At 49.8% G+C, this 24,223-nt stretch overlaps 3 protein-coding genes across 12 annotated transcripts in view; all 3 read left to right on the top strand.

Moving 5' to 3' along the window:
• On the top strand, nucleotides 1–3,651 carry MRPL54 (mitochondrial ribosomal protein L54). Its single transcript, XM_082206808.1, has 3 exons — nucleotides 1–157; nucleotides 1,625–1,781; nucleotides 3,413–3,651. The coding sequence occupies exons 1-3, from the start codon at nucleotides 52–54 to the stop codon at nucleotides 3,543–3,545; spliced, it is 396 nt and encodes a 131-aa protein (XP_082062934.1). The 5' UTR covers nucleotides 1–51; the 3' UTR covers nucleotides 3,546–3,651.
• Nucleotides 3,652–9,621: 5,970 nt separating this feature from the next.
• On the top strand, nucleotides 9,622–12,379 carry LOC309523034 (UPF0449 protein C19orf25). The gene is made up of 2 exons (XM_082206818.1): nucleotides 9,622–10,182; nucleotides 10,937–12,379. Exons 1-2 carry the CDS (start codon nucleotides 10,047–10,049, stop codon nucleotides 11,131–11,133), a joined length of 333 nt encoding a protein of 110 aa, XP_082062944.1. The 5' UTR covers nucleotides 9,622–10,046; the 3' UTR covers nucleotides 11,134–12,379.
• Nucleotides 12,380–14,124: 1,745 nt separating this feature from the next.
• Nucleotides 14,125–24,223, top strand: part of PIP5K1C (phosphatidylinositol-4-phosphate 5-kinase type 1 gamma) — a 34,031-nt gene continuing 23,932 nt past the window's right edge. For all 10 annotated transcript variants that reach the window (XM_082206380.1, XM_082206377.1, XM_082206376.1 and 7 more), the window contains exons 1-2: nucleotides 14,125–14,285; nucleotides 24,033–24,064. In XM_082206380.1, coding sequence (XP_082062506.1) covers nucleotides 14,138–14,285; nucleotides 24,033–24,064 — 180 coding nt within the window. In that variant the 5' untranslated portion in view covers nucleotides 14,125–14,137. The remainder of the gene's footprint in view (nucleotides 14,286–24,032; nucleotides 24,065–24,223) is intronic.

The following is a 24,223-nucleotide window of genomic DNA, read 5'->3' as shown; positions in this document are numbered from 1 at the left end:
CCGCGCAGACTCCGTGCGCCTCCGCGGAGCCCGGGCAGCCTCTCCTCGCTCATGGCTCTCTCCGGGTTGCAGCTGCGGGCCGTGCTCCGCCTCTCCCCGGCCCGCAGCGTCCTCTGGCCCGGCTCGGGGCTCCGCAACTACGCCAAGAAGGCCGGCGGTAAGCCAGGATCCTGGGGGGGGGGGCGCTTTGCAAAGGGAGGCTGCTTGGGGGAACTCTGCACATGGTCAGAGGACCAATGTGTTGTATTGCATTGGCCGATTTGCAGGCAGACTGTGGACAATGTTGCAGGTAGACAATGCATTGCATTGTATTGGACAATTTGCAGATAGACTGCACCGCGTTTTGGAGGTTCTGCTTCCTTCCTTTCCACCTAAAGGGGAGGCTGGTTGGGGGAACTTTGCACATGCTCAGAGGACCAATGTATTGCATTGTGTTGGCCAATTTGCAGGTAGACTGCACTGCACTCTGGAGGTTCTGCTTCCTTCCTTTCCCCCTAAAGGGGAGGCTGGTTGGGGGCTCTCTGCACATGCTCAGAGGACCAATGTGTTGTATTGCACTGGCCGATTTGCAGGCAGACTGTGGACAATGTTGCAGGTAGACAATGTATTGCATTGTATTGGCCAATTTGCAGGTAGACTGCACTGCACTGCGGAGGTTCTGGTTCCTTCCTTTCCCCCTAAAGGGGAGGCTGGTTGGGGGCTCTCTGCACATGCTCAGAGGGCCAATGTGTTGCATTGTACTGGCCAATTTGCAGGCAGACTGCACTGCACTCTGGAGGTTCCGCTTCCTTCCTTTCCCCCTAAAGGGGAGGCTGGTTGGGGGCACTCTGTACATGGTCAGAGGGCCACTGTGTTGTATTGTATTGGCCTATTTGCAGGTAGACTGTAGATAATGTTGCAGGTAGACAATGTATTGCATTGTATTGGCCAATTTGCAGGTAGACTGCACCGCCTTTTGGAGGTTAAGGGACCCCTGACCATTAGGTCCAGTCGTGGCCGACTCTGGGGTTGCGGCGCTCATCTCGCTTTACTGGCCGAGGGAGCCGGGGTACAGCTTCCGGGTCACGTGGCCAGCAAGACTAAGCCGCTTCTGGCGAACCAGAGCAGCGCACAAAAACGCCGTTTACCTTCCCACCGGAGTGGTACCTATTGATCTACTTGCACTCTCACGTGCTTTCAAACTGCTAGGTTGGCAGGAGCAGGGACCGAGCAACGGGAGCTCACCCCGTCATTGCGGGGATTCGAACCGCCGACCTTCTGATCAGCAAGCCCTAGACTCTGTGGTTTAACCCACAGCGCCACCCGCGTCTTATACATCTTAGCAAGCCTACTCGGAGTAAAATACCATCTGTAAATCATTTTCAAGTACTTCTCCTTCAAGGAATAGCATGCTGTAGACTTCACATCGCTCTTCCAAAGTTTCCCCCAGATATTAAAATCTATATTATGTCCTAGATCTATTTCCCAGTGTCTCATGGAGTTCTTTTGTTTCCCAGCCAATTTTAAGACCTGTTCCTTTTTGCTCCCTTCCCAGTGCCACCAGCAACCTCAAGGACAACGGAGGCAAAGTCCCCCCCCCCAATTCATTATGGATCATTTCCCTTCTCTTGGTGTTTTCATCCAGGTGTAAAGTTCAGAGGGAAAGGCCCCGCCAAAGAAGACATGAAGGGTCCCGAGGTCTGCAAAGACGCCGCGATCCTCACCACCCACGCCGTGGGGGTCAACATCTACAAGGAAGGCCCAGAGATAACATTGAAGCCGGACTCAGAATATCCAGAATGGTGAGTTTGCGGCAGACGAAGAACCGACTTTCTGTAGAAATGCAGACATCATTTTTATAAATTAACAAATCAAGTTTCTAGTCCACAGGATGTGTGCAAAGAGATAGAGATTCAGGGGGCAGTGCGTTGAGGAACCTCAGGTTCCCGGTTCCCGTTTTGAATCAGAGGAGCAGCTTTTTCGGAAAGGTCTTTTGCCCCCACCCCCCACCCCCATGCCCAAAATATATCCAGTAGCCAAAAATACTTTTGACCTGAATCCATAGCATAGAAGTAAGGGTTTTGAATCAATGGCCAAATAGTGAGTCTTATTCCGATTGCCCCAGCGAAAAACCTTGCAGAATTTGCTGTCACCTGCTCATCTTGATCTGCCAAGGGAAAGGACACGGGGGCAGTGGCTGGGCGACCCGGAATGGACGATAAAAGAGGGGTGATAATCTCATTCCTCAAGTCTTTATAAAGAGGGCAAGCCAGAAGGGCGTGCGCCACCGATTCGGGACTGCCGTCTCCACAGGGACATTTTCCGTGTGGGATCTGTTGGAATCGTCCCTCAAGTCCAGCCGAGGGCAAGACATTCAATCTTGCGAGAGTCAAAGCGCGTCTATTATTTAGAATTGCTAGGTGATGCAGACAGGGTGGCAGAGAGACAAAATGTGAAGGTGGAAAACAGTCATGCCATGGGCAAAATGTCCGTATTGTGGCCAAGTGGTTCTGACACTCGAGATCATTGAAAGGTAAAGGGACCACTGACCTTTAGGTCCAATCGTGACCGACTCTGGGGTTGCGGCGCTCATCTCGCTTTACTGGCCGAGGGAGCCGGCGTACAGCTTCCGGGTCATGTGGCCAGCAGGACTGAGCCGCTTCTGGCGAACCAGAGCAGCGCACGGAAACGCCGTTTACCTTCCCGCCGAAGTGGTACCTATTTATCTACTTGCACTTTGACATGCTTTCTAACTGCTATGTTGGCAGGAGCAGGGACCGAGCAACGGGAGCTCACCCCATCATTGCGGGGATTCGAACCGCCGACCTTCTGATTGGCGAGTCCTAGGCTCTGTGGTTTAACCCACAGCGAAGATCATTTAGGCGCTGACAAATTAGACTGTTTGCTTTACTAAAACCCAAAGTGAGCAGCTGTTGCGGGGATAAACCACAAGAGGGAAGTTTTTGCTAGACCATTTTAGTTCAGGCACTTTTGGGATCTTGCAGCGCTAGGGATATTAGACTGGGGGGGATTTGAGTTTAGAGTTACCGTATTTTTTGCTCTATAAGACTCACTTTTCCCCTCCTAAAAAGTAAGGGGCAATGTGTGTGCGTCTTATGGGGCGAATGCAGGCTGCGCAGCTATCCCAGAAGCCAGAACAGCAAGAGGGATTGCTGCTTTCACTGCGCAGCGATCCCTCTTGCTGTTCTGGCTTCTGGGATTCAGAATATTTTTTTCCTTGTTTTCCTCCTCCAAAAACTAGGTGCGTCTCGTGGTCTGGTGCGTCTTATAGAGCGAAAAATGCAGTAAGTGTCCTGCGCCCAGAGCATTCTACCGATGGAAGATTAGCCTCCAGGCGCAATGATGCGCTCTCGACCGTCACGCAATTCCCCCTCCCACTTTCTCGGCTCACCCCGCCGCCTTTCCCTTCCAGGCTTTTCCGGATGCACCTCGGCCCCCCCAAGAAACTGGAGGAGCTGGACCCGGAGTCGCACGAATATTGGCGGAAGCTGCGGAAGCTGAACATTTGGCAGGAAAACAAACTCAAGAAGGTCCGGCCGTTTTGATGCGGAGAGCTGTGAAAGCGGCGGTTGGCTGCTGGGAAAGGACCTTGTTTTCTATTTTGATGTCTCCCTTTGGTGTAAAAGTTGGCCAATAAAAACCTCGACCCTGCAGGGGTAGTCCCTGAGATTTCCCTCCTCCTCTTCTTCTGACTCTAGATTATTTTATTGCATTTTTTTTTAAATCGCAAAAAAGAAACATAAATTAAACATTACGTCCAGATATCCATAAATAAAAGAAAAAAATACATAGAAAAAGAGAAAAATAAAGAAAAAAGAATTTGTCAAATACAAGTTAATCAAAGGATATAAACATTAATTTAAATATTCTATACACTAGGTTCTCAGAAAGAGATGCGTTTTCATCCCTTCTTTTTCTTTCTTTCTTTACGGTCTTTTTCTTTCTGCTACGGAAAACTAGTTTGAATCCCTGCTATATTAATTGACTTCCCTCTATCTCTTTGCGGCTTCAACACTTCTCTTACATAACAAGTATTCTGTGTTCATTTATTTAAATCAGCCCCCCCCCTTCGTCTGTGAAATTAATCGTAAGCACAATCAAGTACTACTTACGGAACCGAATCTTTTCAGATATTTTTAAAGCAATCCCATTCCATTTTTTACCTTACCACCTGAGTGATCTCTTATTAATTCTGTCATTTTAGCCAGTTCAAGGTACTCTCTTAACTTTAGTTGCCACTCATATTTTGTAGGTATTCAGTCACTCTTCCAGTATTTTGCTGTTAGCATTCTGGCTGCTGCTGTCGCGTAAAGAAATACTCTTTTATTTTCATTTGGAATGCTAACCGTCAGAATGCCTAAAGTCCCTGGGCTTTTTGAGGAAATTCTCCCAAAGAACCTTCGCTTTTGACATGGGCTTCCCCAGATATTTCAAACATGTCAATCAAATATACATAATACACAGATATGTTGTTGTTGTTGAGTCATTTAGTCATTTCCGCCTCTTCATGACCCCCTGGACCAGAGCACGCCAGGCACTCCTGTCTTCCACTGCCTCCCGCAGTTTGGTCAAACTCATGCTGGTAGCTTCGAGAACACTGTCCCACCATCTCGTCCTCTGTCGTCCCCTTCTCCTTGTGCCCTCCATCTTTCCCAACATCAGGGTCTTTTCCAGGGAGTCTTCTCATGAGGTGGCCAAAGTCTTGGAGCCTCATCTTCAGGATCTGTCCTTCCAGTGAGCGCTCAGGGCTGATTTCCTTCAGAATGGAGAGGTTTGATCTTCTTGCAGTCCATGGGACTCTCAAGAGTCTCCTCCAGCACCAGAATTCAAAAGCATCCATTCTTCGGCCATCAGCCTTCTTTATGGTCCAGCTCTCACTTCCATACATCACTACTGGGAAAACCAGAGCTTGAACTATACGGACCTTTGTCGGCAAGGTGATGTCTCTGCTTTTTAAGATGCTGTCTAGGTTTGTCATTGCTTTTCTCCCAAGAAGCAGGTGTCTTTTAATTTCGTGACTGCTGTCACCATCTGCACTGATCATGGAGCCCAAGAAAGTAAAATCTCTCACTGCCTCCATTTCTTCCCCTTCCATTTGCCAGGAGGTGATGGGACCAGTGGCCACGATCTTCGTTTTTTTGATGTTGAGCTTCAGACCATATTTTGCACTCTCCTCTTTCACCCTCATTAAAAGGTTCTTTAATTCCTCCTCACTTTCTGCCATCTAGGTTGTGTCATCTGCATATATATATTGTGTATATATGTATACACAGATATACGTACAATATATTTCACATACAGTTGCCTCAAAAATGATCCAAACTTATCCCCTCTTTGCAAATCAGGTTTATTGTCAAAATGCGCAGACTTTCAGCTGTCTGCAAGGAGCAAAGTTGCATTTTCAGCTGAATTTTGGGGAAAACCACTCGTATTTTGATAATAAACCCGATTTGCAATGGAACATTTTTAAAAAAATAATATTTTATTAGGTTTTATTGATAGAAAAGTTTAGAAAAAAACAAAAGCAAAACATACAAAATACAAAAATACAAAATACAAAAAAGAAAAAACACATATAAAAGAAAAACAAAATTTCCCTCTTTCTTAACCTCTCCACTTTAGTTAACTTATTTTCCCGACTTCCTCGCGTCTCCCATTTTTGTGTCCCTTTTTAAATTTGGTTCAGCAAATTCATATCCTCTTAGTTTATCTATTATTAATCCCCTCATACTTTTTGCCTTGTTGCTAGAACCCCTTCAATTCAATTTAGTGTCATCAGCATTCAATTTTTTTTGCAATGGAACATTTTTGATGGCAACTGCAGAATAGCAAAGTTCTCCTTCGGTCCCGCCGTCCCGCCGCGGGACCTACCCCTCTACCCTTTCCTAGCTCTACGCTCCCGTCCGCAGCTCGCCCGCCTTGGCAAGAGAGGAAGGCTTTTGCGGGGGACCACAGAGACGGACGCCGGAGGAATAGAGCGTCGCTCTTCGCCGGCGCTTCGCTCCAATAGGGGGGGAAAAAACCAACGACAACAACCCAACCACCGGAAGTGAGGCGGCGGCGGCGGCCGGAAAGCGGAAGTGGCTGCCCTCCCCAGGAGGAAGTGGGCGGGGCCCAAAGGAGGGGCGGGGCCGGGAGGGAGGGAGGGATTCAGGTGAGGAGGAGGAGGAAGAGCAGGTGAGGAAGGAAGGGGGGGCTACCTGGGGGGAGGGGAAGGTTTTTTTGGGGGGGCTTAACCTGGGGGGGGGGTTTAAACCTTTGTGGACTTGGGGGGGGAGAAAGAGGAAGGAAATGGGTCCTATTTTGGGGGGGTATAATATGGGTTTTTTTGGGGGGGTCGCAAATATGTGGGGGGGCCTTAAATTATGAGGGGTGGGGGCTTTGGACTGGGGGGGCAGAGAAGGGATGAGGAAAACGGGTCCCACTTGGGGGGGAAGAGGTAAGTGGGTGTTTTTTTTTGGGGGGGGGAGGCACAAATGTGGGAGTGGTTTTTTGAGGGGGGTCGCATATATGTGGGGGGGCCTTAAAATATGAGGGGTGGGGGCTTTTGACTGGGGGGCAGAGAAGGCATGAGGAAAACGGGTCCCACTTGGGGGGGGAGAGGTAAGTGGGTGTTTTTTTTGGGGGGAGGCACAAATGTGGGAGTGGTTTTTTGGGGGTCGCAAATATGTGGGGGGCTTAAATTATGAGGGGTGGGGCCTTTTGACTGGGGGGGCAGAGAAGGGATGAGGAAAAGGGGTCCTACTTGGGGGGGGGAGAGGTAAGTGGGTGTTTTTTGGGGGGGAGGCACAAATGTGGGAGTGGTTTTTTTGGGGGGGCGCAGGAAAAGTGCTTGGGGACTATTATGGTTATTTGTGGGGGGGGCGGGACTCGTCATGGGTGGGGGCGACGTGTCTAGTGCCCCCCAAAGGGTTCCAGGGGAGAAAATAGGTGTTTATTGGTGTGGGGGGGGGGAGAGGATAGGCAGTAAGCATCTTTTTTTCCCTTTGTGGGGGGGGACTTTTGTGGTTGCTGCGAATGGTTAGATAACACAGGGGGGGTGTCGATAAAAGAAGGGAAACCCAGGGGAAGGCTGCTATGGGGTGGAATATTGGGGGTTTTTTGTGGGGGGGGGAAGAGCAGGACGAAATGAACAAGGATAGAAATAATTGAGGTCCTTCTTGATGGTGGGGTGCTATTATTATTATTATTATTATTATTATTATTATTATGGGGGGTGGAGATGCAGAAAGAGCCCAGAAGATGAAGGGAATCGGTGGGGGGGGGGTGTAAAAGGAGGCTGCAGGTGGGACAATGGAGGAAGAGATCTGTTTGAAGGAAGGAGGGTGGGAAACTAATAGGGCCAGGTGTGGGGGCTTTTTTGGGGGGGCGCTGAATAAGCTGCGATAGATGTTCCTTGAGAGGCTTAGAGACGGGAGGCGGCGTATGTGTGTTTGACAGCGCCTAGGTGGGGTGACTTGTGTGTATGGGGGGGGGAAGTGGGAGGAATCTGGGGAGAGGGGGAAGAGAAACTTGGAGTGGGAGGGGGGAAATTAGGTAAAGAGAAAACCGGGAGGTGGGGGGGTTGGCGTCGAAGCAGGAAGGGTCTTGATGGAGATGATGGAGAGGTGAGATCAGGTCTGGGTGGTGAAAATTGAGGGGTTTTTTTGTGGTGGGGGGACCGTTACTGTAAAGAACAGGAAAAATAGCCCCCTGGGGTGTGTGTGAAGAAAAGCAATATTGGTTGGGGGGGGTTGTCTTCGTGATGGGGGGGCGGATGGACCAGAAAGGAGTCTTGGTTTGCGAAGGGCAGAAAATAGAGGCTGCAGTTTTAACCAGAGCTGGAAATTGCAGAAAGGGTGGTGGGTGTGGTATCTGCAGAACGGATATATTCTCTCTTCTTTTTCTTCCATATATATATAAATATATATATATATATATATTCCCCTGATCTCTCCCCCCACCCTGCATGCGTCTCGCATCGAGCCCCTTCTTCGCACAGACGACTGCAGAGCTTTGACTGAATGTTCTCGAACCCCTTTCGGATGAATGGGCTGTCCTTTCTAACCATCCTGGGGGGGGGAGGGTGTGGGGGAACAGGAGTATTTTTTTAAAAAAAGAAAAGAGGATAGGATTTCTCCGTATAACTGTCCTCTCCTTCCTCTTCCTCCCCCTCGCGAAAATCCCTTTCCACTCAAAATATAGCAGCAGACACACACACACACACCCATCATGAATCCGCAAATTTAATTCAACTGCGGTTCTGCGGAAGGATTATTAGGGCAGCGCGTGGTGGATTTGCATGCTGAGAGGCTGGTCAGAGAGAAGACTGGGACCGAGAGGAAAGGATTTGCGGTGGGGGGGGGGAGAGAAGGTTATGGGGAGAAGGTTTGCTAGAGTGAGGATGGGGAGGGGGAGATTTGGCAATTTGGTCCAGCTCTTTACCCACCACTCTGATAAGGGGGAAAGTTAAGATTCCTTCCAGCGCGTTGAAATAGGACCACCGCAGGAAATACTTCTAGGGCTTTTGGTTTGATTTTTCTAGAAACTCCGGTTGACCAGTGCAAATTTTGTTGTTTTAATTAAGTGAGGGGGTTATCCAAGTCAGACCGTCAGCACTGAATGGCAGCGAGAGTCTGCACGGTTTCGGGAAGGGGTTCTTTCCCCCTCCGACCTAGAGATCCCATGGCATGGGGGGGGGATTAAATCTGTGCCTTTCTGCATGTAAAACCGATGTTGTGCCTCCAAGCGACACACTTTCATTTATTTGATTTTTTTTTTAAAGTAAGATTCCAGTCCTCATGGGGCTCCGAATCAGGCGATGGTTTAAATGAGAAGCCGAATCAGATGGCTGATCCTTCTGGCTTGTCTTACACTGGCTGGCAGCAGCTCCATAGCCTTACCTGGAGATCCCGGGCTTGGATTGAATCTGGGACTTTGCAGAAGCTCTGCCCCCTGAGCTGTCGCCCTTCTAAAAAAGAAATAAAATTTTAAAGGAGCTGGGATAGCTCAGCCGGCAGAGCACCGGACTCTGAATTTCAGGGTGGTGGGTTCAAGTTGGGCAGAAGATTACTGCGTTGCAGGGGGTTGGTCTAGATGACCCAGGGGGTCCCTCCGAACTCTATGATTCTGTGACTTGGCAGCTCTTGTTCAAATGAGCCCTGTTCTATGGTCCTCGTGGTTCTCAATAAAACAGGACTACGGGAAGCAGAGAAGAGGCCTTCTGTTCCACCTGTAGCTCCATCTGGAAATACCGTACCAGGAATTGCAGCCCCCAGTTGCCTTAGATTAAATTTGCATTTGATCGAACAATGCCGGGCGGCAAAATATCTTTAGATCAGGAATCTGTGGCGCTGTACATATTGCAGGGCTATGACTCCCATTGGCTGATTGGCTGGTGGTGGTGATACAGCGGTAGGTACCCTGGGTTACAGATGCTTCAGGTTACAGACGCTTCAGGTTACAGACTCCGCTAACCCAGAAATAGTGCCTCGGTTTAAGAACTTTGCTTCAGGATGAGAACAGAAATCGTGCTCCGGCGGCGCGGGGGCAGCAGGAGGCCCCATTAGCTAAAGTGGTGCTTCAGGTTAAGAACAGTTTCAGCTTTATGCTATTCAGGCGCAAAATCAAGATATATTTAGCCCTGTTCAAGTGATCTGTTTATTCAGTAGATGGTTGCAGCGCTCATTATTACTGTAAATTGGGGTGGCTCTCAAGGTTGCACAGAATTGGAATTTATTTTTGTGTGTGTGCTCTTAAAAAATTGGAGTAACCTTGTGTCGCCACTGACTGCACAATCAGACGTTCAAATCCAGCAGTCGTCGGCTTTCCTTTTTTGGGGCTTGGGGACAAAAATACTCAAAACGCCCCCAGGTTTCTAGCAGTCGAGACTATAAAGAAAGCTGGTGGGAGTTGTGAAATTTCTACCGGTGAGCTACAGCCCTGCTCCGAACGACACCCTGTGATCCCCTTTGTGATGAGACCCTCGTCTCTCTCCAAGCGCCCCCTCTGATCCTCACCCCTCCTTTCTCTCCCTCCAGTGCCCCCCTGGCAGCTGTTTCTGAGCAATGACCTCCAAGGCCAAGAAGCGAGTGGTACTGCCCACCCGCCCCGACCCCCCCAGCACGGAGCAGATTCTCGAAGATGTGCAGCGCGCCCAGCCCAACGACCCCGTCTTCGTCCTCCTGGCCGAGCCCAGCGAAGGTAACCGGAGCCCCCTTTCCCCCCCTTTTCCCCACCGGGCTTGTTCACGCGCCTTGCCTCTCAGAACCAAGAGAGGCATGAAGAGTGAGGAGCAAAGGCTCAGTCTCAGATTGCTTTGGAGGAAACACTGGAGAGGAGGAGACTTAGACAGCTGTGAGGAGATGGGCAGCTCTAGCTTTAGCAGCTGGTATTGTGGGGATGGTGGCGCTGTGGGTTAAACCACAGAGCCTAGGGCTTGCCGATCAGAAGGTCGTCCGTTCGAATCCCCGCCCGGGGTGAGCTCCCGTTGCTCGGTCCCTGCTCCTGCCCACCTAGCAGTTCAAAAGCACGTCAAAGTGCAAGTAGATAAATAGGTACCGCTCCGGCGGGAAGGTAAACGGCGTTTCCGTGCGCTGCTCTGGTTTGCCAGAAGCGGCTTGGTCCTGCTGGCCACATGACCCGGAAGCTGTACGCCGGCTCCCTCGGCCAATAAAGCAAGATGAGCACCGCAACCCCAGAGTCGGCCACGACTGGACCTAATGGTCAGGGGTCCCTTTACCGTTACCTTTTATAGCAATATTGTAGTCACAGCCATGCCGATGGTGTCATTGTTGATGGCTCAGTCAGTAGAGCGTGCGACTCTTAATCCCAGGGTTGTGGGTTCGAGTCCCATGCAAGAAATCCGCCTTTTCGTTTTAAAAATCATTGATTTTTATCCGCCCTTGAAAAGCACGCCTCCATTGTTTTCTCTCTCTCTCTCTCCACCTGTGCTCAGACTTGCCCTCCCCAACCAAGAACGAAGACCCTGAGGCCAAACGCGAGCGCCTCTACCGGCTGACCCAGTCGTACGTGGAGATGAACCACCGCCTCCAGATGGCCTGCAGCCTGCTCAAGGAGAAGTGCGAGGAGCTCAAGCTGGCCGGAGCGACTCTAGAGCAGGGGATCTTGGAGATGAAGCAAAGGGCCTTGTGAGATGACGCCCGCTCCGGGAGGCGGGCTAGCGACGAAGCGCCCTGAGCGGCCGGCCTGTATCGCGCCCCCGCTGCCCACGGCGGCTCCAGCATGCATAAGCTACGCCACTCAAACACTGTCTGTGTGCTCGGTCTTGTGAATGTGTGCCAAAGCAGTTGCCCCGTTCCACGCCGCCTTGCCGCGAAATGCCCGACGGCGGCGCGGCCCGCCTCCCCAGATTTCATGACATTCGCTCTCCGTTCCGGGACCTTGTTTCATTTCGTCCGCACAGACTTAAGGCAAGCTGTTACCGCCGGGCGCCCTCCTTCCTAAGCTGGGACAGGTGGACTTTTGAGGGTAGGGGGCTGGGCGAACAGGGAGGGTTAGCCCGCATTTTTTTTGCCGTCGTTCCCCCACATTTTTGCGTCATTTCGGCCATGACATCCCCCTCGCCCCGTTACGACTTCTCCCTCTGGTACTGCCTGGATGACGACGACGTCGCCACTGCCATCTGCCAGCTCCTGGCAGAGCACGGCTTCCGAGGGTACGTCGAGCACCAGGACCACGTGGCGGGGCAGCCGGAGCTCTCGGCGGTGGCCGAGGTCATCCAGGCGAGCCGCGTGGCCATCCTCCTCCTGACACCCCGCTCGGTGGCCGACCCCTGGTGCCGGCGGGTGGCTGAATGGAACCTCGACCACGCGGTGCACTGGGAGGGGGCGAAGGTCATCCCCGTCTACGTGGGCGTCTCGCGGGAGGAAATGCCCCCGGCGCTGAGGCACCTGAACGGACTCGAGTACGGCGAGAGATTCTTCAAACAGAGGCTGCTCTCCAGCCTGCGAAAAGCAGGGCCCCGCGGGCAGACCCCGCGCCCCTCCGGCGTGAGCGGCGCAAAGAAGGGGGCCGGCCTCTGACGGACTCGGGGAGGGAGCAAGGTTGGGGGGGGTGCGGCGGCTCGACGGCTTCCGGATTCATTTTGGTGTTTTGACGTAGGCTCCATCGTGACGTGGGTTTGGTGACTGTGAGCGGAATTCCCACTAGATTTGTGCCTAGAGCTGATTTGTCAGGAAAGTGAAACAGAAGTTGTCCGTGTCTGGGGGTCCGGGGGTGGGGGTGGGGGGACAGAGAATAAAGGGAGGGGGGCGCCATTCGTTCATTTGTCGGGATGGGTGTTTCAGTATCGAAAGGGGAAAAGCTAGGTCCCGAGGCTGCTGGTTCTCACCTCTGGTTTAACTTAAGGAGCTGTTATTAAAATGCAGTTTTCGGACAACGTTCGGCTCTCTGCGTGTATGTACCTAGGCAGTCTCTGTTTTCACAGTGGCTACCCTGTGGCCTAAACCACGGAGCCTCTTGGGCTTGCCGATCGGAAGGTCGGCGGTTCAAATCCACGACGGGGTGAGCTCCTGTTGCTCTGTCTCAGCTCCTGCCAACCTAGCAGTTTGAAAGCAAGTAGATAAATAGGTACCGCTGCGGCGGGAAGTAAACGGTGTTTCTGTGTGCTGCTCTGGTTTCGTCAGAAGCGGTTTAGTCCTGCTGGCCACGTGACCCGGAAAGCTGTCTGCGGACAAACGCCGCCTCCCTTGGCTTGAAAGCAAGATGAGCGCCACAAGGCCATAGTCGCCCTTGACTGGACTTAACCGTCCGGGGGTCCTTTACCTTTTTAAAACTTTTATGCAGATGTCCCTTATAGGAAACCCACAAGCAGGATTTGAGCCCTACAGCTGCTCCCTCCCCTCCTGACATTTTCAGAAGCTGGTATTCAGAAGCACCTCTGCCTCCGACTGTGGAGAGCAGAGCATTGTTGTTTTTTAGTCGTTTCCGACTCTTCGTGACCCCCTGGACCAGAGCACACCAGGCACTCCTGTCTTCCACTGCCTCCCGCAGTTTGGTCAAACTCATGCTAGCAGCTTCGAGAACACTGTCCCACCACCTCGTCCTCCGTCGTCCCCTTCTCCTTGCGCCCTCCATCTTTCCCAACATCAGGGTCTTTTCCAGGGAGTCTTCTCTTCTCATGAGATGGCCAAAGTCTTGGAGCCTCAGCTTCAGGATCTGTCCTTCCAGGGAGCACTCAGGGCTGATTTCCTTCAGAATGGATAGGTCTGATCTTCTTGCAGTCCATGGGACTCTCAAGAGTCTCTGGTCCTGGAAACTAATCGGCAGCCAGTGTAGTTGGGGCAGGATCAGTGTCATATTATCATCATCATCATCATCAACGCCCTCCCAGCAGATGTCAAAGAGAACAACTACCAGACTTTTAGAAGACATCTAAAGGCAGCCTTTTTAGGGAAGCTGTTAATGTTTGATGTATTACGGTATTTTGATATTTTTTTGGAAGCTGCCCAGAGTGGCTGGGGAAGCCCAGCCAGATGGGCGGGGTATAAATAATAAATAATAAACTATTATTATTATTATTATTATTATTATTATTATTATTATTGACACCAGTCCTGGTCTGTTTGCCAGCCGGTGCACATTGCACATAGCATGGGTGATGATGATGATGGTGATAATAATAATAATAACAACAGTAATAATAATAATAATAATAATAATAATAATAACACCAGCATGCAATCAACCTAGGCGCGCATGCGCACAAGGAGCCCTTCCCAAGCCCTTCCGAACGTTCCCTTTCGTGCTTCAGAGCCAGCGAGCGGCGGCGGCCAGAGCGGCTCCTTCCGGAAAGCCCTCCTCCAGCCCGCCCCTCACGTCCTGCGGCGAGCGGGCGCCTGCGCACCAGGAGCGGCCGCACTCTCCGAACATATTCCAGGAACCTCCGCTCTTGCGCCTGCGCAGGAGAACCCGAAGCCCCATCCTAGCGAGCGGCCGCCCTTCCGAACATATTCCAGGAACCTCCGATCTTGCGCCTGCGCAGGAGAAACCGAAGCCCCATCCTAGCGAGCGGGCGGGCGGGCGGCGGCCAGAGCGTCTCCGAGCCCGCGCCTGCGCGTTGCCGCCTGGCTCTTTCTCTCTCTCGGCGTCTCCTCAGGAGCTGAGGAGAGCCGAGGCCCGGCCTGCCTCGCCGGCCATGGAGCTGGAGGCGCCCGACGAGGCCGCAGGGGCAGAGGCCGCAGGGGCAGGAGCCCTCGAGGCCGAGGAGGAGGCAGGAGGAGGAGGAGGGGGCGGCGGCAGCTGGGGGGCGCCGGTGCTGCGGGAGCCTCAGGCGGCCGGAGCAGGTGAGCGGGGCGGGGGGGGGGAGGGGGTGAATCATAGTCAGTATTGGTAATCAGAGAGAGATATTTTCACACATACATGAACACACACACAAAAAAAATGGCTTTTTTATATATATATATATATACATAAATATGGCTTTATTTATATATGCATATATAAATATGGCTTTATTTATATATATATATATATATATACATAAATATGGCTATATATATATATATATATATATATATATATATATGGCTTTATTTATTTATATATCTATATATATATATATACACATGAATATGGCTATATATATATATATATACACACACACACACACACAAAAATATGGCTTTATTTATATATATATATATGGCTTTATTTTTTTATATATGCATAAATATGGCTTTATATATATATATAAATATGGCTTTATTTTTATATATATACACATAAATATGGCTATATATATATATATATATATAGGAAATATGGCTTCACTTTTATATATATATACACATGAATATGGCTTTATTTTTTTATATATATATACATAAATATGGCTATATATATATATATGGCTTTAGTTATATGTGTATATAAATATGGCTATATATATAAAAAAATATGGCTATGTGTGTGTGTGTATATATATATATATATATATATGGCACACATATATATATATATATATATATATACACACACACACACACACACATACACACACGTGTGTTTGTGTGTCTATATCTATATATATTTTAATAGTAGGAGGGGGAACCGGACTCCCCTGCCCTGTTGGTGGGAATAATAATATTCAATATTGGTAATCAGATATAGATACAGATTTTCACACATACATGCACACACAAAAAATATGTGTTTATATATGTGGTATATATAATTTAATAGGAGGGGGAACCGGACTCCCCCCCCCCCGGGGGGGGGAGGAATAATCATATTCAGTATTGGTAAGCAGATAGATATAGATATATACACACACACACACACACACAAATATATATGGAGAGTTTAATAATGGGAGGGGAGGGGGAACTAGGCTCCCACCCTCAGGGTGATAATCATGTTAAATATTGACATATATATATATATATATATATATATATATATATATATATATATACACACACACACACACACACGTTTAAATTATATATATAATGTAGCTATATATACAGGGTGAGTCTTTTAAAAGAGGCCCTGCAGAACATGTGTCCTCTGGATCCACGGGGCCCCTTTTAAAGGACTCACCGTGTGTGTGTGTGTGTGTGTGTGCGCGCGCGCGCGTATATATACATATACATATATACATTCATACAGTGGTGCCCCGCAAGACGAATGCCTCGCAAGACGAAAAACTCGCTAGACGAAAGGGTTTTTGGTTTTTTGAGCTGCTTCGCAAGACAGTTTTCCCTATGGGCTTGCTTCGCAAGACGGAAACGTCTTGCAGGTTTGTTTCCTTTTTCTTAACACCGTTAATACAGTTGCGACTTGACTTCGAGGAGCAACTCATAGAACGCGGTGTGGTAGCCTTTTTTGAGGTTTTTAAAGACTTTGGTGATTTTTGAAGCTTTTCCAAAACTTTCCCGACACCGTGCTTCGCAAGATGGAAAAAATTGCAAGGCGACAAAACTCGTGGAACGAATTAATTTCGTCTTGCGAGGCACCACTGTAATACTTTTCCTAGTAGTAGTAGTAGTAGTAGCATTAATATTTTTATCCATGCCATTAATTAAAATGTATGTGTGGGCGAAATACTGTCATGCTAATACTATAATTCTAATTTATTCTTAACATTAGTAATATCAGTAACTGATGACGAAGAGACGTATTTTGGGGTGGTGAGAGAGGGGCAGCGATCAGCACCACCCCAATACCGTACTTCTAATTTAATAACATTACTGAGAATATTAATAATAATATGGTGCACTCTGGGTGGCTGAGGGGACAATCATCATCCTATTGCCATAATTCTAGTTTACTGCTAACCGTGGAAAGTCATAAGTAATAGTCATATGGTGTGCTTTGGGGAAGAGGAGGGAGGAATCATTACTGCCAGCCTAACACTTCTATTCTTGTTTATTAATAATATTATGGGGGCACCAAACGGCTCCTTAAACAAAGGTTGCAGTCACCAAAACGGAATACCTAGTTGCCATCTTTGGGCACGACAGCTCTATAAAGTCTCATTTTTCAAATGATGGGCTGACCGCGATCGCTTCTCAATTAAATTTAATCTGGCTAGTTCAGATGACAACTTTGAGCTACGTCAAGAGCATGGGGAGGCAAATAAGGCCCGGGGGCCGGATCCGGCCCAATCTCCTTCTCAGTGTGGCCCGCAAATGGTCCGGGAATCAGCGTGTTTTTACATGAGTAGAATGTGTCCTTTTTAAAAAAATGTATCTCTGGGTTATTTGTGGGGCCTGCCTGGTGTTTTTACACGAGTAGAATGTGTCCTTTTATTTAAAATGCATCTCTGGGTTATTTGTGGGGCACAGAAATTCGTTCATTTCCCTCCCCCCCAAAAAAAAATAGTCTGGCCCTCCACAAGGTCTGAGGGACTGTGGACCGGCCCCCTGCTGAAAAAGTTTGCTGACCCCTGGTGAAGAGCTTTGAGAACTTAAACGATGAAAAGTCCCTTGATCTGGGGACAGACGTATATTTGCCTATATTCCAACCTCTTTTCCTGAACTCCTACGTGGCTGCATGGAAAAAAGCGTTTCGGTTTCTAAAATTCATTGCAATTGCGCAGATAAAATACAGCTGATTCTGCAGGGTGGTGTATTAGTGTGTGGAAACAGCCGAGACCCAATGATCCCCAGACGAAGGACATGTCAGATGCCATCCTGGCACACTGGCGTCTTCTCAGGTCGAAAGTTGCATGCAAAATGTGTCCGGTCCCTGGCAAATTTCGAACACTGGGTGGGATAGGTTAGAGGTTACCCTCTAACCTAAAGCTGCCCAGAGTGGATGGGGAAGCCAAGACAGATGGGCGGGGTATTCTTCTTCCTCTTCTTCTTCTTCTTCTTCTTCTTCTTCTTCTTCCCCTCAGCATCTTAGGGTGGGAATCAAACCATTACCTAGTGCATTAGCCATCATGGGCAGTGTTGAGTTCTACTCAAGGATTTGTTGTTATTTTGCTTAGTCGTTTAGTCGTGTCCACCTCTTTGTGACCCCCTGGACCAGAGCACGCCAGGCACTCCTGTCTTCCACTGCCTCCCGCAGTTTGGTCAAACTCATGCTGGTAGCTTCGAGAACAGTGTCCCACCATCTCGTCCTCTGTCGTCCCCTTCTCCTTGTGCCCTCCATCTTAGCCAACATCAGGGTCTTTTCCAGGGAGTCTTCTCTTCTCCTGAGGTGGCCAAAGTCTTGGAGCCTCAGATTCAGGATCTGTCCTTCCAGTGAGCACTCAGGGCTGATTTCCTTCAGAATGGAGAGGTTGGATCTTCTGGCAGTCCATGGGACTCTCAAGAGTCTCCTCCAGCACCAGAATTCAAAAGCATCCATTCTTCGGCGATCAGCCTTCTTTATGGTCCAGCTCTCGCTTCCATACTCAAGGGTAGACCCCTTGAAATCTGGGTGTTATGGGTTTTAATTATCATTTATTTCACTTGGCCTGCTCGGCCGGCGTGACTCATAGTGGCTGTGACCCAGGTATTACTGACGGGTGACGGGCTGCATCACGCTTGGATGACAGCCATTAGCCATCAAGCGTTGCCAAGTCATGACGCAGGCCAGTAGAGGAGATTCTTCATGTGACTACTCAGATTTAAAACCCCATCGAGTCCCAACAGGACTGGGACCCAAGTAAAGAGGGTTTGTTCCAGTCCCACCCTTTTCTCTACGGAGCTCCGGGTGTCATATACGGCTCTCCCCGTCTCATTTAATCCCCGCAACAACACTGAGAAATAGGGTGCCAGCCACGTTTTGCGACTGGCGCGTGTCCAGTCGCAACTGCGTGGGGGATCCCTGGATGCCTCGTTGGCGACTGGAGAAAGCAAAATGTCACTTAGAGAAGGATCTGAAAGTTTCCCCCTGGAGCTTGAATTTGTTTTATTCTGGGTTGTTTGTTTCCATGTGGTGTAAACCCCTTTGGGATTTGTTCTTCAAAATACGAAGCGGTACGGACAGTAATAATAACAATAAGTATAAATTGCATAAAAAGCACCTAGGCAATTCATGGCGGCGACTGTAAGCCCGGTTGAAGGTGCCATTTGGCAAACAGATTATATATTTGAGTTTTTGACACTGTCCCCACCCCTGTTTCTACTCCTGCTGTGACTGAGTCTTCAGTGGATGCTCCCCCCGGCCAGGTCAGCTTGGAATTTATTTTTAAAGTCAGGAAAAAACTGAGCTTGTCCTCTTCCCACCCTCCCTGAGGAGATGTTCCGAAATGCCTGGAGTTGAGAGAACTGCGATTTGAGGGAGCAGGCAGGCGTTTCAAAACCAGGCCCATCAGCGGTTTCAGAAAGATCTCAGTTGCCTCTTAAACCATTTAATCTGGTTGGATTTAAACAAACTTGGAGGCCATCAATACCTCAGTATAGAGTGGAGGGAAGGTGTAAATAAAATATTCTTTTATTTTTTTAGATGCAACCCTCACCAGCGGAAAGAAAACCCGTCTTTAATAGCGTCTTGCTTACTTTCTCTGTTAACGGCAGCACATCGGATGCAAAATATAGCCTCAGACGATAAAAGAACTCCCCCCCCCAATTAAAAATAGCATGGTTAAAAAGCTGGACCCCTCCCTCCGTGAGTCATTTGTAAACACCCTTTAACCAGCATGTGACAATGAAGCTGTATAAATCAAGATTGTTTATTCTCTTCCCCCCCTCCACCTTCACCCTCTTTGCGTGTGGGTGATGCTGGGATTCAAATCATGTTCACGGTAATAACAGGATTGGTGCTTGCTACAGGCTTTAAAAACATGCCCTGGTTTGATGTGCACATCTCAAGGCCTCCCCCTGGTACACAGATGTCCTTTCATTCCTCTTCCCCCGTAGTTCTTCCGCTGTCAAACCTGTGGCATTAATGTTATTTATTGCTCAGCCTGAGGTCCGAGAGCCCATTGCCATGCTGGAATACAGTGTTAAGTAAAGGTAAAGGGACCCCTGACCATTAGGTCCAGTCGTGACCGACTCTGGGCTTGCGGCGCTCATCTCGCTTTATTGGCCGAGGGAGCCGGCGTTTGTCCACAGACAGCTTCCGGGTCATGTGGCCAGCAGGACTAAGCTGCTTCTGGTGAACCAGAGCAGTGTACGGAAACACTGTTTACCTTCCCGCCGGAGTGGTACCTATTTATCTACTTGCACTTTGTGCTTTCGAACTGCTAGGTTGGCAGGAGCAGGGACCGAGCAACGGGAGCTCACCCTGTCACGGGGATTCGAACCGCCAACTTTCTGATCCACAAGTCCTAGGCTCTGTGGTTTAACCCACAGCGCCACCCGTGTCCCATGGGAAGGAAGTAGACTGCCTTATTTTAATAGATGGTGTGTGTAAGCTGCTCTGGGAGCCTTTTTTTGGCTGGAGAGCCCAGTAAGATGCTGCATTTAGAAAGAGAAAAATCCAGAGTTTTCCCCACTCTGCGGAAACACGGCACAAGGCTGCCTCAGTAGCTAGGATTAATGGGCAGGGTTTGATGCCTTGGCGGCGCGGCGAGATCGTTTAAAGCATTTGGCCCTAGCAGAGCGAGCGCAGTGTGAGTAAATTCTGCTCCAGGCAGGGAAGCATCTTCAGCCCACACCGATTCTGGCTCCCTGGGGTGGAGTTTGGGACGGGAGGGTGGAACTCTGATCCTTTGCCGCGGTGGTACAGAGGGCTGGAACGCCAAGCTCTGCCAGCCAGGATGAGTAATGAGAGCGTGATTCAAGGCTGGCCTAACCCTGCGGCAGTGGAGAGCAGCTACTTTGAGGATCTGGTTTTGGAGCTTATGCAGAGATATATTTATATGGTGGGGGGGGGGTGTCCATCTAGCCAGTGTTTGCAAACTCAGATATATAAGCTAATCACCAAATGGCGCTTTTAACCTAGGTTACGGTGGCGCTGTGGGTTAAACCACAGAGCCTAGGACTTGCTGATCTGAAGGTTGGCAGTTCGGGGTGAGCTCCTGTTGCTCAGTCCCTGCTCCTGCCAACCTAGCAGTTCGAAAGCACGTCAAAGTGCAAGTAGATCAATAGGTACCACTCCGGCGGGAAGGCAAACAGCGTTTCCGTGGGCTGCTCTGGTTCGCCAGAAGCGACTTAGTCCTGCTGGCCACATGACCCGGAAGCTGTACACCGGCTCCCTCGGCCAGTAAAGCGAGATGAGCGCCGCAACCCCAGAGTCGGCCACAACTGGACCTAATGGTCAGGGGTCTCTTTACCCTTTACCTTTACAGTCTCCACAATGGAATGTCTAGGCGCCATTTTGTTCTTGACGGAATTTGTTGTTGCTGTTGTCATTTGTTCCATTTCTATATCGCTTCATATTTTGAAGAAAAACCTCAGAGCACATTGGAACACCCATTGAAACAATCCGGCTTCAAGGAAAACATTTCAGAGCCATTTTGCTTTCCCCATATTTATTCACCGGCTGAATTTATGGAGCTGCCCCATAGCAGGGCTCTCTACAAAGCCAGTGGGGGTGTAGGGTTGAGGCACCCTCCTTTAAAACAAAAGGCCGCCTTTCTCTCTTTCTCTCTCTGGTTCTTCACAGGATGCCTAGGCGGCCATTTAAGGACACGTTTCGACGGCATGGCTCGCTAGGCTCTTCATGCTTTTACGTTGTCTAGACTTGAGCTGCCAGATCGCTTGTGGGTCCTTATTAATGTCTCCTTTCTGCATTTTTGGGTTGGATGTTGGGCTGATTAGATCAGACATGCAGCCTTCCGCTTGTGGGGGGTGTGTGTGTGTGTGTGTGGACTGCAGCCGCCTGCGTTTCCTTGCTCCTGTTTCCTTTCCTTTCCGGATGACACATAAATGCCTTCGCAGCGTGACTTCTTACCAGAGTTCTCGTGGTGTGAGTTCTTGCCTCCGACCAGAGTTTTGCCCCGTCTAAAGGGCTGTCGCGTGGAAGATGGAGCAAGCTGGACTCGGAGCCAATGGCTTCAAGTTACAAGAAAGGAGATTAACATCAGGGAGAAGATGCGTGGCCTTTTCTCTTCTTCCTTTCCCAGTTAATACTCAACTAAGTTAGTCTCCGTTGCTCTGTCCCAGCTCCTGCCAACCTAGCAGTTCGAAAGCACACCAGCGCAAGTAGATAAATAGGTACAGCTGTGGCGGGAAGGTAAACGGCGTTTCCGTGCGCTCTGTTTTCCGTCACGGTGTCCCATTGCGCCGGAAGCAGTTTAGTCCTGCTGGCCACGTGACCCAGAAAGCTGTCTGCGGACAAGCCTGAAAGCGAGATGAGTGCCACAACTCCATAGTCACCTTTGACTGGACTTAACCGTCCAGGGGTCCTTTACCTTTACCTTTTTTACCTTTACTCAATACCCTATACCTGGTACTCGTGAATGGTTTCGCATAGTAGGAGGTGGGTGAGTAAGCGACCTCAAGCAGGTTCTTGTGAACCAGACCCTAGTGTTGGTTTAGGACCTGGGGGAGAGCTGGATTTCAAATCCCCAACGCCCAGCTGGGTGACCTTGGAGAGGGAGGCAGCCACAGTCTCTCTGCCTAGCTTGTTTTGCAGGGTTGTTGTGAAAATGAGAAGGGGATTGGTGGTGGGGTGGATGACTTGTGCCACCTTGGAAGGCCGGCAGGATGTAAACACAGTAAGTAGCTATTTAATGATGAATACCTGTAGCCTCCAGGGACGCGGGTGGCGCTGTGGGTTAAACCACAGAGTCTAGGACTAGCTGATCAGAAGGTCGGCGGTTCGAATCCCCGCAATGACGGGGTGAGCTCCCGTTGCTCGGTCCCTGCTCCTGCCAACCTAGCAGTTCGAAAGCACGTCAAAGTGCAAGTAGATAAATAGGTACCACTCCGGCGGGAAGGGAAACGGCGTTTCCGTGCACTGCTCTGGTTCGCCAGAAGCGGCTTAGTCCTGCTGGCCACATGATCTGGAAGCTGTACGCCGGTTCCCTCGGCCAGTAAAGCGAGAAGAGCGCCACAACCCCAGAGTCGGCCACGACTGGACCTAATGGTCAGGGGTCCCTTTCCCTTCACCTTTATCAGTAGCTCCACCGCTCAGCAGTAGAAGCACTATAGATAATGATGGTTTCAGGTTAGAGAAGGTGGACTGAGTACCCTTCATCCCACTTGGCTTGGAGGAAATGTAGCATTTAAACGTCATAATAATCATCATGGAAGGGGGGAAGCAGGTTCATGCAAGCCACCATTTGGCTACCGTTAGCCCACCAGGTGTGTGTGCACTTGGGGTGCAGGGAACGGTGGCCCCCAACATCTGGATGGTGCCCGGATAGTGACAGGCAAGGTGCTTCTTGGTGCAGACTTGGGAGACGTGAGCAGCACTCGATAAGCAAGGCTAGATTACAATGGCCTTGGCTTCCCTGGCTCCACAGCTTCACCCTCACACCACCGGAGTTAAATGAGTTGTGGTTACTGGCTTTTTTTTTTGCAACCGGCCATCTGTCAGCTGGCTTAAGAGATAAGTGCCCCCTTAATACCCCTGGCAAGTCGCCAGCGAGAGGCGTTCCTTTCGGCCCGTGTCGCAAATCGGATTTTTGCCGTTGTGCATTTGAAACGCAATAGCCCGGCGTGTTTGTGTGTGAGGTTCCTTCATTTGGTCTCCTCCTCCCAATCCCGCCTCTCATCTTTATTTATTTTTTTATTGTGCTTATCTATGGGTTTTTTCTCTCCCCCCCCACCCCACCTGGACTCCGTTCATCCCTGGGGACTTTTTATTAGGTACTTAAATGCGGCAAGGCAAAGCCGATTGCGGTCATTATAGCAAAACTGAAGCTAATCTCCAGCGCTGGAATTTTGACAGTTGGCAGAGAAGGGATTAGCCAGCCCAGTTTCCCCAGAAGCAGTGCTCTCTGCAGTCTGTTTGTTTGTATGTGTTAAAAGGCTTCGGTTTCCATCCTCACCCGCATCATAATGGGTAGTTTTGGGGGTTGTGTAGCTGGGGTTTGGGGCCAGAAAAAAACAGCACAGAATCTGCCAAATCCAGCTCCCAGGGTACCTGTCCCTGTTGTTGTTTAGTCGTTTAGTCGTGTCCGCCTCTTCGTGACCCCCTGGACCAGAGCACTCCAGGCATTTCTGTCTTCCACTGCCTCCTGCAGCTTGGTCAAACTCATGTTGGTCTCTTCGAGAACACTGTCCCACCATCTCGTCCTCCGTTGTCCCCTTCTTCTTGCGCCCTCCATCTTTCCCAACATCAGGGTCTTTTCCAGGGAGTCTTCTCTTCTCATGAGGTGGCCAAAGTCTTGGAGCCTCAGCGGAATTTGCTGCCAAGGAGTGTGGTGGAGTCTCCTCCTTTGGAGGTCTTTAAGCAGAGGCTTGACAACCATATGTCAGGAGTGCTCTGATGGTGTTTCCTGCTTGGCAGGGGGTTGGACTCGATGGCCCTTGGGGTCTCTTCCAACTCTATGATTCTATGATTCTAAGGAGGACGGAAGGGAAACGTCCATCGGTTTAATTTGGAGGAAGAGGGGTGGATTTTTTGGCAATGGGGTTGAAGGCCAGGTTTTCTCTGCCAGGGTTAGGTGGGTCCCTCTCCCCACCACGCTGAGCTCCGCAGCAGATACCTCTTCGGGTTCTGAGACATTCCTGCTTACCTTGACTCTCTCCTTCTCTCCTCAGGGCCGGCGGTGAGCAAGGCTGTCTTAACAGAGGTGAGCTCAGGTGCTTTCTTCTATCCTGACCTTTTCCTGAGACTCAGGATAAACATCAGGGGTCCCACTCGGCGTCCCATCGTCATCCGAACCACGGCAGGTGGTTCCAAGAAAGAGTCAGGGTACTGGGGGCAGGCTTCTTGTTTTCTCCATATACCG

Source organism: Podarcis vaucheri, assembly GCF_965113315.1.
Source record: "Podarcis vaucheri genome assembly, chromosome: 18".
Taxonomy (NCBI): domain Eukaryota; kingdom Metazoa; phylum Chordata; class Lepidosauria; order Squamata; family Lacertidae; genus Podarcis; species Podarcis vaucheri.
The sequence above is the reverse complement of the archived record's forward strand: the minus strand, read 5'-3'. Positions and strand labels throughout refer to the sequence as shown.

Bases quoted from the DNA above. Each gene is read 5' to 3' on its own strand.
- LOC309523034 (XM_082206818.1), top strand. From the start codon at position 10,047: ATGACCTCCAAGGCCAAGAAGCGAGTGGTACTGCCCACCCGCCCCGAC. The intron at 10,183-10,936 runs GTAACCGGAGCC...ACCTGTGCTCAG, and splicing joins CCTGGCCGAGCCCAGCGAAG to ACTTGCCCTCCCCAACCAAG.
- MRPL54 (XM_082206808.1), top strand. From the start codon at position 52: ATGGCTCTCTCCGGGTTGCAGCTGCGGGCCGTGCTCCGCCTCTCCCCG. The intron at 158-1,624 runs GTAAGCCAGGAT...GTTTTCATCCAG, and splicing joins CTACGCCAAGAAGGCCGGCG to GTGTAAAGTTCAGAGGGAAA. The intron at 1,782-3,412 runs GTGAGTTTGCGG...TTTCCCTTCCAG, and splicing joins GACTCAGAATATCCAGAATG to GCTTTTCCGGATGCACCTCG.